Source organism: Rana temporaria, chromosome 7 (genome assembly GCF_905171775.1).
Source record: "Rana temporaria chromosome 7, aRanTem1.1, whole genome shotgun sequence".
NCBI classification, from domain to species: domain Eukaryota; kingdom Metazoa; phylum Chordata; class Amphibia; order Anura; family Ranidae; genus Rana; species Rana temporaria.
The window spans coordinates 161400854-161417283 of NC_053495.1; the positions used below are offsets into that span (position 1 = coordinate 161400854).

General features: G+C 42.5%; 1 protein-coding gene across 7 annotated transcripts in view; it reads left to right on the forward strand.

Annotated features, from left to right (window-relative positions):
• The window catches only part of SMG7 (SMG7 nonsense mediated mRNA decay factor), a 92623-nt gene that overhangs the window by 48381 nt on the left and 27812 nt on the right, over positions 1 to 16430 (forward strand). For all 7 annotated transcript variants that reach the window (XM_040360323.1, XM_040360324.1, XM_040360326.1 and 4 more), the window contains exons 7-12: positions 739 to 889; positions 986 to 1121; positions 2947 to 3109; positions 9523 to 9679; positions 11405 to 11475; positions 16281 to 16341. In XM_040360323.1, coding sequence (XP_040216257.1) covers positions 739 to 889; positions 986 to 1121; positions 2947 to 3109; positions 9523 to 9679; positions 11405 to 11475; positions 16281 to 16341 — 739 coding nt within the window. The remainder of the gene's footprint in view (positions 1 to 738; positions 890 to 985; positions 1122 to 2946; positions 3110 to 9522; positions 9680 to 11404; positions 11476 to 16280; positions 16342 to 16430) is intronic.

The following is a 16430-nucleotide window of genomic DNA, read 5'->3' on the forward strand; positions in this document are numbered from 1 at the left end:
TGTATAATTTTATTTATTTTTATTCCACATGTAACATTGATAATTTTGCTGTTTTTATAAACTTAACAGGTCTTGTTAAATTGGGTGCCATATTTTATGGGTTTAGAGACTGCACTCCAGTGCAAGTGGTAAATGAGGTTGGGAAATGTCTTTCAGCTTATCTGTGGTGGTTTTCAGTTTCTCATGCAGAAACGGCTGTATTGTTCCAGATAACTCGCTTTGTCACTGATTTGGAAAATAATTTTTTTTTCTCAGATGACCAAGATGTGTCAGCATGTTTGTAATTTCAGTGGAGTTGCTTCACTACAGTTACTAGTCAGATTCAAACCCTTGAGGCTAGGTTCACACTGCTGCGAATTCAAAATCGCGGTAAAATTGCAATTTTACCACGATTTCGCGGCTGCGGTTTTGCCGCGATATCGGCCACGATTTAAGAGACATCTGTGCAGGGTTCAATGTAAATCGCGGCCCAAAATCTCAAAAAGTACTACTGGAACTACTTTTTGAAATCGGCGCAGCGCCACAGATGCGGCGTCGCACCGATTAGGACGGTGCCATTGCCGGCAAATGCCGCCGATTTCTCAAATCGTACCCAGTGTGAACCTTTCACAGATGTCTGTGTGAATATAAGTAGCAGTGTTCAAGTGGAAAAATCTACATGCTATGCTTGTCACCTTTGTTTTCAGACAAACTTTTCTCTTTCTGTAACAGGATTTAATTATTTTTTTTAATTTACAGGTCAGCCGTATAATCAGCTGGCCATTTTGGCCTCCTCAAAGGGGGATCATCTGACCACTATTTTTTACTACTGCCGCAGCATCGCTGTTAAATTTCCTTTCCCAGCGGCTTCCACCAACCTGCAGAAGGCACTTTCTAAAGCTTTGGAAAGGTATATTTTTAAATTGCCCATAGTTTTCTGTTACACTTTTTTTTTTTTTTTTTTTTTTTTTTTTTTTCTGTGCTAATTTTTATTCCTTGTTTCCAGTCGTGACGAGGTGAAGAAACGCTGGGGTGTCTCTGATTTTATCAAGGCCTTCATCAAATTCCATGGACATGTATATTTAACAAAGAATCTGGACAAAGTGAGCCCTTTGAGGGAGCAGCTGGAGGAGCAGTTCAAGGTGAGTAGCAAGAAAGGCTGTAAGTAGTCATCAGAATAAATTGTGCAGCCAGGTTTCAAGATTAATGCATGGCTTTGACTCTGAAAGCATGCACGCTGAAAACCTGGTATTTTTGTAGTCTTTCTCTTTAATTAAACTGAAGGCATTTATAAACACCCATGTCATATTTGTATATGTAAATATGTGATATTCTTAGTTGTATAGCAGAAGTGAGCGGCAGAGCCGTGGCATTGTTCCATTTTAACCACCTTCCGCCTCCTCATCAGTGCCATGTCATTAGTGCAGTCTCATCAGAGCAAGAGAGAAATTACTTATTTTCAAAATGTTATATCAATCAATTTGCAGTGCATTTGTGTATCGTTTTCAGGTATGTTTTAGGGCGATTTTGCAGCGTTTTTGTACAGGCGTTTTCAAGGTTGCAAGGTCACTGATGTAAAACGTCTGTAATCTGCTAAAAAATCTCATGTACTTTTTTGAGCTTCAGGCATTTTGCTTCAGGCGACAGAATGCTCAGATGTGAACAGGTGCCATAGAAATAAATGGGATTTCGCTTGTTGGGCATTTTTAACTTCTGAGATGAGTGTTTTATATCCGTTTTTTGAGCTGAAAATGCTCAGGTGTGAATGCAGCCTTAAAGGGTAAGTTCACCTTTTACAGAAAAATCTGTAAGGTGAACTTACACTGGACCCCATCCCTGCCCCTGGTCCCGCTGACTTGGACTGTGGAAATCTCCAGTTCTGAGCCCCAGGATATCCGGGTCAGGGATCCAGATATTCCCCTGAGCTGAATGTCCAAAAGTACCTCATCAGAAGGAACGTTTCAGAGCATTCGAATTGGTCAGCGCCTTCACATGGGCGGCGCCCACCAATCAGCAGCCGCATAGCCCATCCTGTCAGCTATGAAGAAGACGCGTGGATGCTGAGGGGGTTTCTAAGCCCCGGACTTCTGACGCGGGTATACCGGGGCTCAGAACGGGAGATTGCTGCGGTCCAGGTCAGCGTGACAATTATTTCCATGCAAATAATCAGGGCCTGTAGTAATATAATGTAATCATGCATCGACATGAAACGGATACTTTTGCTTTGATTGGCGTATACCTACTCCTCTAATCCAAGCATTTGGGAATGCGTGTCACAAATCTAAGACATGTCCTTGGTTCCCCTACTGATACCAACTTGCACAAAGCATAAACCTGAGTTATTACAAACATGTAAGCACTGTGGGTGTATTGGTTGCCTAAAATTGGAGATTTTTGCGTATGTCTGGGACATGCTCTAAAATCTCACTTACTGTCACCATGTACACAAGAAGTAAAACAAATTGGTTATTATAAAGATCCACTAAAGTTGTTTTGAATGCCTGAGGGTGTATTCACATTTGCAAAAGCACCCGCTCTGCGATTTAGATGCAAGAAATCCAGCAGGGGTTTCTGCAGTTGGCTGCAAGCGTCAGCCTCTTTGAAAGCGATGGGTGGCTGCTAGCTCCTGCAGCCAATTGTGCCCACTCACATACAATCTCTCATGCAGCGATCACATGCGAGTGATTAGCCATGGAGACAGACGGCCTGAATCCAGGGCTGATCACTCATATGCGTGCGCTGCATGAAAGTTTACATACATGTGGTCATGATTAGATCAGCAGCCTCACATTGCTTTCCGTGGGGCTGCCTCTCCCAGCTAATCACGGAAACCCTGGGGTTCTTGTGTCCAATCGCCGAGTGGGTGCAATTGTGAATGCACCCTAAATGATGTCCTTGGTTACAAAATGGCTGATATTAACATCTCCTCTAATAATCTGGTTCAACTGCTTCTGGTTTTCCTTTCAGAATATGCTCTTTCAGAAGGCTTTTAATGCACAGCAGCTGGTCCACATCACAGTGATAAATCTGTTTCAGCTGCACCACTTGCGGAGTTTCGGCACAGAGGCCGAGCAACAGAGCTTTAGTACAGAAGAGGAACTTTGCTGGTCTCAGCTTCTGACTCTCTTCAGTGAGTATTGATGTTGACAGTGTGCGACTCTACCATTATGCACTGACGTCTGTATCTTTAGTAGGTTGTCAGGGCACAGTAGTATATCAGCATTTTTGTGAGTTGCACATTTTCTGAGATTTATTTTACTATAATTAAAGATGCAAAGAAATGCAATTTGTATTGCATTTATTCAAGAGAACGCATCAGTTTAGTTCTAAAATGGATCTCCAGCCTTAAATCCCCCCCCCCCAAAAAATATATATAATATTTCCACTTACTGATCCTTAACCAGTTCCTGACGGGCACTGCGGGACGATCCGTCACTGGCTGTGTCCACCGGATTTAGATACCTGACTATGTAACTGTACCATGTGATTGCTGTGACCATGTGATTGCTGTGACCAATCACAGCAGATCACATGGCAATTAACAATAGATGGCTTCCATTCATTGTGTACAATTGTGTTGCAAGCTGTGAATGATCACATGGTGTTTACATGCCGCCAATCACAGCTAATCACAAAAATGCACACTGAATCAATTTTAATTCAGTAAAAATTCACTAATATCTGTGTGCGTGGGTGTTTAAAAAAAAAAAAAAAAAAGAAACAATGTAATAAAACAATTTAACCACTTTCAGCCCAAGGACGTCATTATACTTTTGTGTCAATATCTGAATGATAGCTGCAGGAATGTTTACATTCCTTCTAATAGGAATAAAAGTGATCAACTTTTTTTTTTTTTTTAAAGAAAGTGTAAAAATAAAATAAACAATAAATGATTTAAAGCGCCCTGCGTGCTCGCGCACAGAAGCGACCGCATATGTAAGTTGCGCCCACATATGTAAACGACTTCAATTCACACATGTGAGGAGTCGCAGCCAGCTTTAGAGCAAGAGCAATCATTCTAGCCTAAGACCTCCTCTGTAACTCTAAACTGTAAGAAAATTGAAAGCGACGCCTATGGAGATTTTTAAGTACCAAATTTTAGCGCCATTCCATGACTGTGCGCAATTTTAAAGCATGACACGTCAGTATCTATTTACTCGACGTAACCTCTTTCACATTAAACAAAAAAAATTGGACTAACTTTACATTTTTTTTTTATTCATGACTTTTTTTTCCCCTCCCAAAAACATGTTTAAAAAATTGCTGAACAGTGTAATGTAAAAAATTGCAACGACTTCTATTTAATCCTATATCCTATATCATGTTTGGGGGGTTCTGAGTAATTTTCTAGCAAAAAAATTTGGATTTTTACATGTAGTAGAGGAGTGCCAGAATAGGCCCAGTATGAAAGTGGTAAATGTGTTTTCTACATACTGTCACCAGTCAGTGTCCCTGATCACTGCCACACCAGTTATGACGCACTACTGCACTGGTGACGGTATGTAAAAAAAAAATGTAAGTTGTGAAAAAAATGTATTGCATTTTTCAAAACATTTTGACAAATTACAACTTCAAAAAGCTTGCCATGCCTCTTACTAAATACCTTGGACTGTCTACCAAGAAGGGGTAAATTGGTGTATAATTTCTTTATATATATATGTATATGTGTATATATATATATATATATATATATATATATATATATATATATATATATATATATATATATATATATATATATAATACTGTCCTGGCGTTTTCAGGCCTCGAGATTGGATAGCCCATAAGGATTGATCAATTTTTAGGACTTTCCAACATAATTTTTTTATATAGGTACAGTGGTGCATGACCGCGTAATTGTCATTCAAAGTGCAACAGCGCTGAAAATTGGCCTGGACAGGAAGGGGTAAAAGTGCCTGGTATTGAAGTGGTTAAATGTGGTGGCTGCGTTTTTTTTTTTCTTAGTGGTTGTAAACCCCTGGAGGGGAAAAAAACCTGTAAGACAAAAGCATAATGAGCTAATATTCAATGCATACTAGCTCATTATGAAATACTTGCCTTAGAACGAAACCTTCCAGCGGTGCCCGCACACCAGAAAAATCTGTAAGGTGAACTTACGCATGACCCCCCCCCAGTCCCGCTGACCTGGAGCGCCGTGATCTCCCATTCTGAGCCCCGGTATAGCTGCCCCAGGGGTCCGTACTTAGAAATCCCTGCAGCTGAATCATCGGGGGGGGGATGTTCTAATTGGTCGGCGCCGTCACCTGGGTGGCGCTGACCAATCGGAACCCGCATAGCCTGTCCTGTCAGCGGGGAAGAAGACACGTGAATGTGATTTCTAAGCCCCGGACCCCTGAGGCGGCTATACCAGGGCTCAGAACCAGAGATCGCTGTGTAACAGTTGAGCGGGACTGAGGTCCTGTATAAATTCACCTTATAGATTTTTCTGTAAAGGTGAACTTGCACTTTAAGCTACACAATTAATAATGCAGATACAAGTCTGACTTCCCAACACCAGGAGCTATGGTCCCAACAGTTAGAGTCCATGATTGTACTATTTCATCTTCCGTCTTGGATTACTGCTTTTGACTGAATGTTCCGAAATCCTCCTGCTCATTGGTACACACCTAGAAATACAAGTGGTGTGGTTTGCTGAGACAGAAGTGCATTTTCTCTATACTGTAATATCCCCATTATCTAAACCCTTAGCCACTGGATGAGGCCCTTGTCACTCACTCAGGTTCTCTTCACAGGAAGTGCTGGTGTAGGTTACTTTTAAATCGTATCTTGGCAGATATGCGTTCTTGACTGTGGAGCAGCATATATCCAGGCTTGTCTTGCTTTTCAGTAAGACCAAACCTCACAGGCTGAGCTTAAACTCAGGCTCTCACTGTACATATGGTACACAGTTTCACATGCAGGAAACAAGTAACACATACTCTGTCAGTGCCACCTTGGCCAATAAAAAAAAAAGGCCATGTACTCTTGGATTGTGTAGCAGTGGTATGTCTTGGCTGGTATCTTTCTCTGGCTGTAGTCTTACAGTAAGTAGTTTTTCTGATATCAAGTGACAAAACAGATGGCAAACAGGATATTTCAGCAGTACTACTTTGCATTTTCTGGTCGAAACATGAACATTACCTATTTCACCTCTATCTCAGAATTCCACGCCATATTTGTTTCAACAAACAGGATGTAACATTAATACATACAGTCCTGGCCAAAAGTTTTAAGAATGACGCAAATATAAATTTTCGCAAGGTCTGCTGCCTCAGTTTTTATGATGGCAATTTACATATACTGTACTCCAGAACATTATGAAGAGTGATCAGATGAATTGCAATGATTTGCAATTTCCCTCTTTGCCGTGAAAATGAACTTAATCCCATAAACATTTCCGCTACATTTGTGAAGAAGGCTTCAGGACGCTCAAAGTCCAGCAAGCGCCAGGACCGTCTCCTACAGTTGATTCAGCTGCAGGATCGGGGCACCACCAATGCAGAGCTTGTTCAGGAAATACAGTAGGCAGGTGTGAGTACATCTGTACACACAGTGAGGAGAAGACTTTTTTGGAGGTTGGCCTGGTATCATAAAGGGCAGCAAAGAGGGCACTTCTCAACTAGGAAAAACATCAGGGACAGACTGATATTCTGCAAAATGTACAGGGATTGGGCTGCCGTTTGTGTGTGTCTCACTCACAATTGTGTCTAAGAACACAGCCATGAATAAAGAATTGTACAAAAAACTTCTCCCAACCATCCAATAACAATTTGATGAGGAACAATGCCTGTTCCAGTATACCTTTCCATCAGGCAAAAGTGATAACGAAGTGGCTTGGGGAACAAAACCATTGAAATTTGGGTTCATGGCCGGGGAACTCCCCAGACCTTAATCCCATTGAGAACTTGCGATCAGTCCTCAAGAGGCGGGTAAACAAAGCCCACACATTCTGACCAACTACAAGCATTGATTATGCAAGAATGGGCTGCCATCAGTCAGGATGTGGCCCAAAAGTTGATTGACAGCATGTCAGGGCGAATTGCAGAGGTCTAGAAAAAGTCAACGCTGCAAATATTGACTCTGCATAAATGAAGTTTAATTGTCAATAAAAGCCTTTGACACTCATGAAACGCTTTTAATTATACTTCAGTATACCATAGTAACATCTGACAAAAAGATCTAAAAGCACTAAAGCAGCAGACTTTGTGAAAATATATATATTTGTGTCATTCTCAAAACTTTTGGCCACGACTGTACAAATGCATATAACTGACTCAAAGCATTCATGAGGTTTGGACCCTCATGTAAAACACTGCTGTGCATGTCCTGCTTATTCAATAAAGCAAGTATTAAAACTCACTCATACAAAAAAGAAAAACCCATACAACGCACAGGGAAAAGAGAAAAAATAAACTTTAAGCCCCGGTTCACATGTATGCGGTGCAGGAAAAGCAGTAAATCCTGAGCGTTTACCGCGCCGCATTGAAATCGCACTCCATTTATGCGATCAATGTTAAAATGACACCATATGTCACCCCAAAACAGATTTCAAAACTCAGTGTGATTTGCAAGAATCGGATCGCATGGGTGGAAACACCCGTGCGATTCAATTCCGGTACAGATAAAAAAGATGCCTGCACTTTTTTTTTTTCCTGCGCTGCAGTGTGAATTGAGCCCATACAAAATGAATGGGGTCAAATTGCACTGCAAAGAATCGAATTTGAATAGGAATGCTGTGCGATTTCCTATCTAAATCACATGCAGTGTCCTGCACCGCAAAAGTGTGAACTCAGGCTAAAACTGGAACATGCTTAGTGAAGAGGCATACAGCGGTTTGAAAGATGCAAACCTTTCTCCAGTCTGTCAGATTAACCACTTGCCGTCCGCCCCATAGCAGATTTACTGCTGCAGGGTGACTCTCCTGTCCAGAATAGCATATAAACATGTGATTCTGCACTTCCGTCTAGGGGCACGCACCACTGGCAACCTACTTATGCTGTGATTAATCACAGCAGGGGCTGATCTGCGGGTGTCGGGCACTGGATGTGTGTAAAACGGAGATCTCCCTTTTATGTAAAGAAGGCAGATCTCAGTTCTGACAGAGTAATGGATGGTATTTGTGTCCCTATAAAGCAAAGGAAACCCATCTCTTCCCCTAGTAAAAGCAGCACATACTGTACACACAAACATTGGCTAGGCACCCGGTTAACCCTCTGATCACCCTAGATGTTTAACCCTTTCTCAGCCTGTGTCATTACTACAGTGACAGTTCATATTTTTAGCACTGACCACTGTATTGGTGTCACTGGTTTCCGCAAAGTGTCGCTTTGTGTTTGTTCGTGCGCATATAATGCGCTGATAACTGCTATTTTTTTTTTTTAACCACTTAACCCCCGAACCATAACTTTTATTTATTTTTTACTAGTAATGGCGGCGATCAGCTTTTTTTTTTTTTTTGTTTTTTTTTTTGGTACCGAGACATTATGGCGGACACTTTTGACACATTTTTGGGACCATTGGTCTTTTTTTATAGCGATCAGTGCTATAAAAATGCATTGGATTACTATAAAATTGCCACTGGCAGGGAAGGGGTTAACACTGGGGGGCGTGGAAGGGGTTAAGTATGTTACCTGGGCGTGTTCTAACTGTAGGGGGGATGGGGAAATGACTGATCGCTGTTCATACATTGTATGAACATACAGTCAGGCATTTCTCCCCCTGACAGGACCAGGAGCTGTGTGTTTACACACAGCTCCCGGTCCCCGCCGTGCAACGAGTGATCACGGGTGCCCGGCGGCGATCGCGCCTGCCGGGCACCCGCACGGGAGTCACGGACGAGCGGGGGGCACGCACGCTCCCCTAGTGGCCGCAGAGAGCCGACATTGTACAGGCTCTCGCATACAACTGCGGCGGCAGGTCGAGAAGTAGTGTGTGTGTGTGTGTGTGTTTTTTTTTTATATAGCGCAAAAAATAAACGCAGAGGTGATCAAATGCCACCAAAAGAAAGCTCTATATGTAGGGGAAAAAATTAGACAAATAATATTTGGATACAACATTGCATGACTGCACAATCGTCAGTTAAAATAACTCAGTAAAGTACACATTGCTGCTTCTCCTATATGCAGCTCTCCAGATTGGTTTTCTTTCAGTAGAGATGAGGTTGGGTGTCCTGTAAACTCCTTCTATAGCCACATTCTGAACTTGCACTTTTTTCTCTCTTTTTTTTTTTTTTTTTTTTTTTAACAGTTTAGGCAGCTCAGTTTGCATGTTGCAGAGCTACATATGCTTTTTGAAACTGCAATTTTAATTTAATAAAAAAAAAATTCCTGATTTGAATTTATTGGTGGCGTTCTCCCTTGTCAGGAATTTAACTTCCTGTACTGTTGGAGCTGTATGAGACCGCAAACTTGGGGTATTAGTCCAGTGTATAGTCTGACACAAGAAAAATAAAGTTGCTTCTCCGCATTGCCTGCATTCCCCATCTGTTACTTTTGTGAGTTGTATGTTCTCTGGTTTGTTCAGTATAAAATTCTCTGTCCACAGTGTCGTTCCTGGGCATCCTTTGCAGAAGCCCAATAAAGACCCACCACTGTGATGATACTTCCTGTGCCGATCCACTTCCTGCTATCAAGGTGTCGCTTGACTGGATGAAACTGCGTCCCAGTGTATTCCAGGAGGCTGCTGTGGAGGAAAGACAGTAGTGAGTGATAATATTGAAGTGGACATTCTTCTCTAATACGAAGATGAAGTTACTTTTCTTTTTTCCAGACAACTCTTTATAAGACTGCACAAAATGTAGTGCCCTGTAACAGTCATTCTAAGGTTAAAGCCCCGGTGTCCAACTTGTGGCCCACCACCCATCTGCATGTGGCCCGCAGGCTATTTGGCATCATAAAAGGGCAGAGCAGCAGCGGGGCGCTGGAAAGTTGGAGAGAGACTACTGTGGGCAGAGTTCTCGCTGCCTACAGTATAAGTGTCGCAGGAAGGTTAACTTTCTCTGCCAGTCCATGATACAGGTGAAGGAGAGGGGTTAAAGCGGGAGTTCACCCATAAAACAATTTTTCCCCTTAGATGGATGCTAGATGGATGCTCGTTTTGTCTAGGGGAATCGGCTAGTTTTAAAATATGAGCTGTACTTACCGTTTACGAGATGCATCTTCTTCCGTCGCTTCCGGGTATGGCTCTTTGGGAGCGGGCGTTCCTTCTTGATTGACAGTCTTCCGAGAGGCTTCCGACGGTCGCATCCATCGCGTCACTAGTAGCCGAAAGAAGCCGAACGTCGGTGCGGCTCTATACTGTGCACCGACGTTCGGCTTCTTTCGGAAAATCGTGACGCGATGGATGCGACTGTCGGAAGCCTCTCGGAAGACTGTCAATCAAAATAGGAACGTCCAGTCCCCCGCAGCCCATACCCAGAAGCGGCGGAGAAGATGCATCTCGTAAACGGTAAGTATGGCTCATATTTTAAAACTAGCTGATTCCCCTAGACAAAACGAGCATCCATCTAGGGGGAAAAAGTGTTATGTACGGGTGAACCCCCGCTTTAACTTTCACTGCTGGTCCATGATGCATGGAGAGGGGGGTTAAATATCACTGCCACTGACCAATGCATGTTACATGTACGGAGTACACAAGGTTTGTTCGCTGCTCTGCTAGTGATCTATTCTTTGTTCTTTTCAAAATAACAAAAAAAAACATTGAAACAGAAAAGAGAGGTCCGCCATGGCAGCCTACAAATTTCCTTAAAACAGGTGTTCCTTTAAAATAGACTTCCTTGATTCATGTGAAGTGATAAATGTATGCAATGCCAACATCCCTTTTGAATATACAAAGTGTCAAAGTTTACAAGAAAGAAATGGGAGTTTTTAGGCATGACAACTCAAATAACCCAACTTTGTTAAAAATGAATGCATTTTGATGGACTTTCATCAAGGGCTGGAGGTAAGTTGGAGTGAATGACAAACAGTGTTTATCATCTAAACGGAAAATATTTAAACCGCAGTCCCTGTACCTGCCAGGGAAGCTGGACCGTCTCTGGGTTGTCTTCAATCCAGATACTTGCCTACCCAGCGGATCCAGCATTGTCCTGCTGTGATTATGCCTCTCCGATTCCAGTGCTTTGGTTCCGCACAGTCGTCATCCTCTGTGATGTCATCTGGTGGTGTCTGTCTCCTCCCAATTGCATGCAAACAGGCCCACCCCCTTCAACTTTCATGAATGGGTGCAGATGCCTCCTGGGATATGTGATGTGCCTAGAAGTGCAGCACATCATTTTGGCCTAGGTTAGGCCTGGATGTGGGAGGGCGGTAAATAACAAGTGAAAACTTGAAATGGGGGGGTTTTGTGCAGCAGACAGGGGAGAAAGGGGTAGAGAAGAATTAAGTTGCATTATGTTTTGCTTTAACATTTGCCTTTTTTTCTGCAGTGTGTGGCCGTGGCTAATTTCTCTGTTAAACAGTTTCCATGTACTTGAGGAAGACCTATCCAGTGCCAACAGTAAGTAGCATGCATTTCCCTGTCAAATTGCCAATAGAGTTTTTAGACCCTTAAAGCATAATTTACCTGCATTGGGTAAAACTGTCTTTATATCCTAATATTATGTAATTAGTTTTATGTTTTTAACAAAACATAAAAAATGGGTTGATCTCGTCATTTGCTGGTGCTGCCTCTTCACCTGTGTACCAACTGCCGCTTTAACCATACACTGATAGAAGTCACAAGACTGCTATATACTGCTGATGAGAAAAGGTTTTTAACAGTATATATTTACTTTAAAAATTGCATTTCCATGTTCTATTTACTGTGGGCGACCAGATATATTGAATGCAGGGACCTGAGTTTAGTAACTATCCAAACTATTAAGCAGCCACATGTGAAGGTTAATTTGCCTCAATGTTGGTTCTCTGTGATGTCATCAGGCTCTTCACTTACAGCTTGGGCCCCTTTCACACATGTGGACCGGGTTTTTCAGGTGGATCTGAACGGGCGCTTCATGTATCTCTATGGAGCGTCGGATGTCAGCAAATCTCCTCTGCTAAAATGTGACGGATATTGTAACCAGGGCTGTGGAGTCTGAGTCGAGGAGTCGGAGTCGGGGGAAATTTTGGGTACCTGGAGTCGGAGTCGGCAAACAATGCACCGACTCCGACTCCTATACTAAATTTAGATTGGAATAAAAAAAAAAGCAAGTTTAAATGTCCCAATTCACAAAAAGTTATAATTAATGACTTATCTACTGTAAGAATAAAGACCAATGCATGCAGTGCCTCACGTAACCGCAAAACGTACACGTTAAGTGACCGTGAAGAAGCATGCTTTTCATGTGCTTCACTATATGGCACGCAACGCACAATTAGGAGCTGCAATACTTATACTTTCCATAGTGTTGTGTTCTGCTTTTACAGGGAACGCAGCATCCATGTGTAACCTAGCCTCTCACTGATAAGGGATTAAATAAATATGTTTTTTGCAGGACTAGAGAGTGAGACACTTGTATAAGTGAAGGGAATGGAGGGCCAATAGTTTAAGACTGAAGCTGTAAACCATTGGAAAAACTGCTGTCATTTAGCTAAGGCTATAAAAACTTGTAAACTCCGATTGTTAGCTTAAACTTTAAACATGACTATGGGATTCTCCTAGGAAAATCATGTTTTAGAATAAATGCCCCTTCCTTTGTCTTTGTCTTTTGCTTAAACTGTGCAATACAGTAGACTGTTGGCTTCCCAGCCAGTAGTCCTGTGGTAGGTTGCGTTTCTTTCCCTCAAGGAATGTATAAAATACATTTGCATATTAATACAGAGGAGTCGGAGTCGAGGAGTCGGAAGTACATAAAACTGAGGAGTCGGAACATTTATCTACTGACTCCACAGCCCTGATTGTAACGGTCAGGGGTTAACGCCGTTACGATATTCCATTCCACCAACCCAAGACAGCTTCCGACACTCCACAATCCAGCAGACGGGACCCATTGTATTTCCCCCAGAATAACGAGACACAGCTCTGTTCTCTGGTTCCAAACAGATCTTTTAATGGTAAAACTCAGGCTTTATACAGTAGAAACCAAGAGTGAACAATGAATCAACTCCACCCACAACATGACACAATGGGTGCTCAATACACATTCCTTTAGATAATGACATTTAAATAATCTACATGAGCTAATTACTAGTCATTTACCCAGACATTCTGACTCCGCGATCAGCTCTTCTCACCTGATACATAATACACATTCCTTTGTAGACGTAATTGACATGCTAATCCACTACAGCTGAAAAGTCAGACATCTGATCTTTCAGACTGCAAACCCCCAACACATCTATCATCATTAGACTTTCACACAATGGAATATCTTAGGAGCCAGACTCAATTAACACCTCAACAGTATGTGTCCCCACATGAATGAATACTGTCCTATTGACCTGTAGGGTTCAGAATAAACCACCTGTAATATTTCAAGATATCCTGCAATACATGAATTATCATTACTGTCCCATCTCATGTAATCCATGATATCAGTTCTCGGTCATCCTATGCCCCTAGTGGACATAGGATGACCCTAGACGCAAGAGTCATTGGTGAAGCTGACACAGGAGTACCCCGCATCCTTCAAAAGTCTCTGGGTATCACGGGCCATACCGTTACTGATATAAACCCTATTTTGCATCAGTCGATCGAATGAAAATGAACAAATGGTTTGTTTTCATCCGAACCCCCATAGAGGAGAGCGGAGATCTGACTGGTCGGTCCCTGCACAGTGTGCAGAGACAGACCTGCCGGCTCAGTGGGGATCAATGGAGTGATCCCCGCTGAGCAAGCGGATGTTTAAAAACAGATCCCTTAATGGGATCCGCATGTGTGAAAGGGGCCTTGGACAACGTCAGTATAGTTCTACATAAATTAATTTGATGTGGTTCTTTATACAGAACAGGTATAAATTTAAAATAGATTTACATTCTTAAAGCAGTAAAAAACTAATCTTTGCTAAAAGAATTATATGAACACCTGACTTCTGAAAATCTAGATGCCTGGCTGTGCTGCCAATTCAGACTTCATTGAGTCAGTGACATTACTTGCATGCTTGCACTGTGCACGTAACTCAGAAGTAAACGACCAAAATACTGGATTTTCAGATCATATGAGTGACTTCAAAGTATTAATGCCAACCAGCTAGCAGTTTATCAAAGTTGGACCTAAAATAGTTTCCTGTAAGGAGGTGCATTTGCGAGGTGACACCTGAAATTGTAGTTATCTGAGGTGAAGTGTTTTGTCAGACTCGCTAGCCAGACCAAGCAGTTAGAATGGGCAAGCTTGCTATATGTTTTATGCCGTGTGCCTGCATGTTACTAAAGCTGTGAAGTCTCTGAAAATCAAGACTGTTCATTAAAGTATAACTAAATCCAAAACTTTTTGCCTTTTTGGAGTGCAGAGGGATTAGAGCACCTGTCAGTTTTTATTGCTGTCTGTGCCCCCATTAGAGAGATTCACCCTCTCCTGTTTGTCATGTTTACCATTATTGAAAGTGAAAGATCTGGTGACACTTGTCACAACCAGGGATTCCCTCACTTTGAAGGAATTTCCTTTTTGTTTCTCTTTTGGTTTTTGGACAGAAAGTGAAGGGAAATCTCCCCAATGGGACACATATGGCAACCAAGGTTTATAACCCTCCACCACTGTATTCAAAAAAAGTTTTGCCTTAGATTCAATTTTAAGCACTATTTGTATATGGCTTATGTAACCGGTGCTCAATGTTTCTCGGAGTCCTGTACAACAGAATAAACTTAAAGTGTGCATGTGCCCAGACTATTAACATTAAAATATGAATTTATTAGCAATCATTAATGGGCTTTAAAACAAGCCATCCCTGACTTTCTAATTGCTTTTTTAATGTGAAATGTATTCATCCTTAAAGTCACAACTTAGACTTTAAAGCCAGCCACAGATGGTTCGTATCTCAGCCATGAATCAAGCCATCTATAAGTAGGCTGATTGTTCCCAAGTCAATCCCAGTCCATCCAACCAAGTTGGATTTTCAGAATGCGATTTTTGCCACTAGCAATAATCTGTCTGTTCTCACGCCAACGAAGGCTTCCTCACCGCCAGGAAAACAGAATAGCCCTGCGGGAATGATTCCCCCATCAACGCAGTCAGCAATTATTTTCCTAGCTGCCGGTGGTTGTATGGTGGTATATTATGTACAAATATACTTGTGTCAGCAAAACCCATTTACCCCCTTGTGTAAGCACCATGTAACACTGGAGATCCTGGGCCAGATTCACAGCTGAGATACTCCGTCGTATCTCAGATACTCCGTCGTATCTCTCAGAGTATCTATGCGACTGATTCATAGAATCAGTTACGCATAGATATCCCTAAGATCCGACAGGTGTAAGTGACTTACACCGTCGGATCTTAGGATGCAGTACCGCGGCAGCCTCTGGGGGGAGTTTGCGTCGTAAACCAGCGTCGGATATGCAAATTAGGAGTTACGGCGATCCACGACGGTTTTTCGCGTTCGATACGTCGCCGCTAGTCTAGTTTCCCGTCGCAAAGTTAGTCGTCGTTTTGGGTGCCCTAACTTTAGTCAGCAAACGTATTGCTGTCTAAAGTATGGCCGTCGTTCCCGCGTCGAAATTTAAAAGTTCATGTCGTTTCGGTAACACGTCCGGGAATACGGAAGTATGCTACACGCGTCGCCGTTCGAAAAAATGACGTCGCTTCGCGCAAAGCACGGCGGGAGTTACGAAACGGAGCATGCGCAGTAGGTTCGGCGCGGGAGCGTGCCTAATTTAAATTGTGCCCGCCCATTCGATTTGGACCGCCTTGCGCCGGACGTATTTACGATACACCGCCGCAAGTTTCCAGGTAAGTGCTTTGTGGATCGGGCACTAAAACTGAAAACTTGCGGCGGTGTAACGTAAACGGGTTACGTTACAGGGCCGCAATTGTACGAGAATCTGGCCCCCTGTCACTGGAAAAATGGCAGAACGATCGCTTTGAGAGAACACAACGGGGAGTGGAAACGCTCACCTGCTTTCATGTGTTTCTTCTGGAGGAACAAGGTGCTCTGTCGCCAGTAAATTGGGTTATGCAACATTTAAGACTATGAAAAAATTACCACTCAACCCTGATGGAGCAACACACACAAAAGCAGGCATCTTGCCCTCATTATGTTTTCTAGAGATCCTGTCACTAGTGTCACATGGTCCCAAGGCTGCATTAAAATCGTTAGCATTTTATAAATATGTGGTTTTGAAACGTTTGTAGGTTTCTGTAAATTGCATTGTTTGTTCTTGCACCACCAGTGTTGCCACTTCCAGAAGAATTTGAGCTGCAGGGATTCCTGGCTCTTCGGCCGGCATTCAGGTAAATGTGCATCTCTTATTACACACTGTAAAGTGAAGTTTTCACAAATTGCACCGAATCTGCAAACCAGTTTTGGGGTGTGGTTAAAG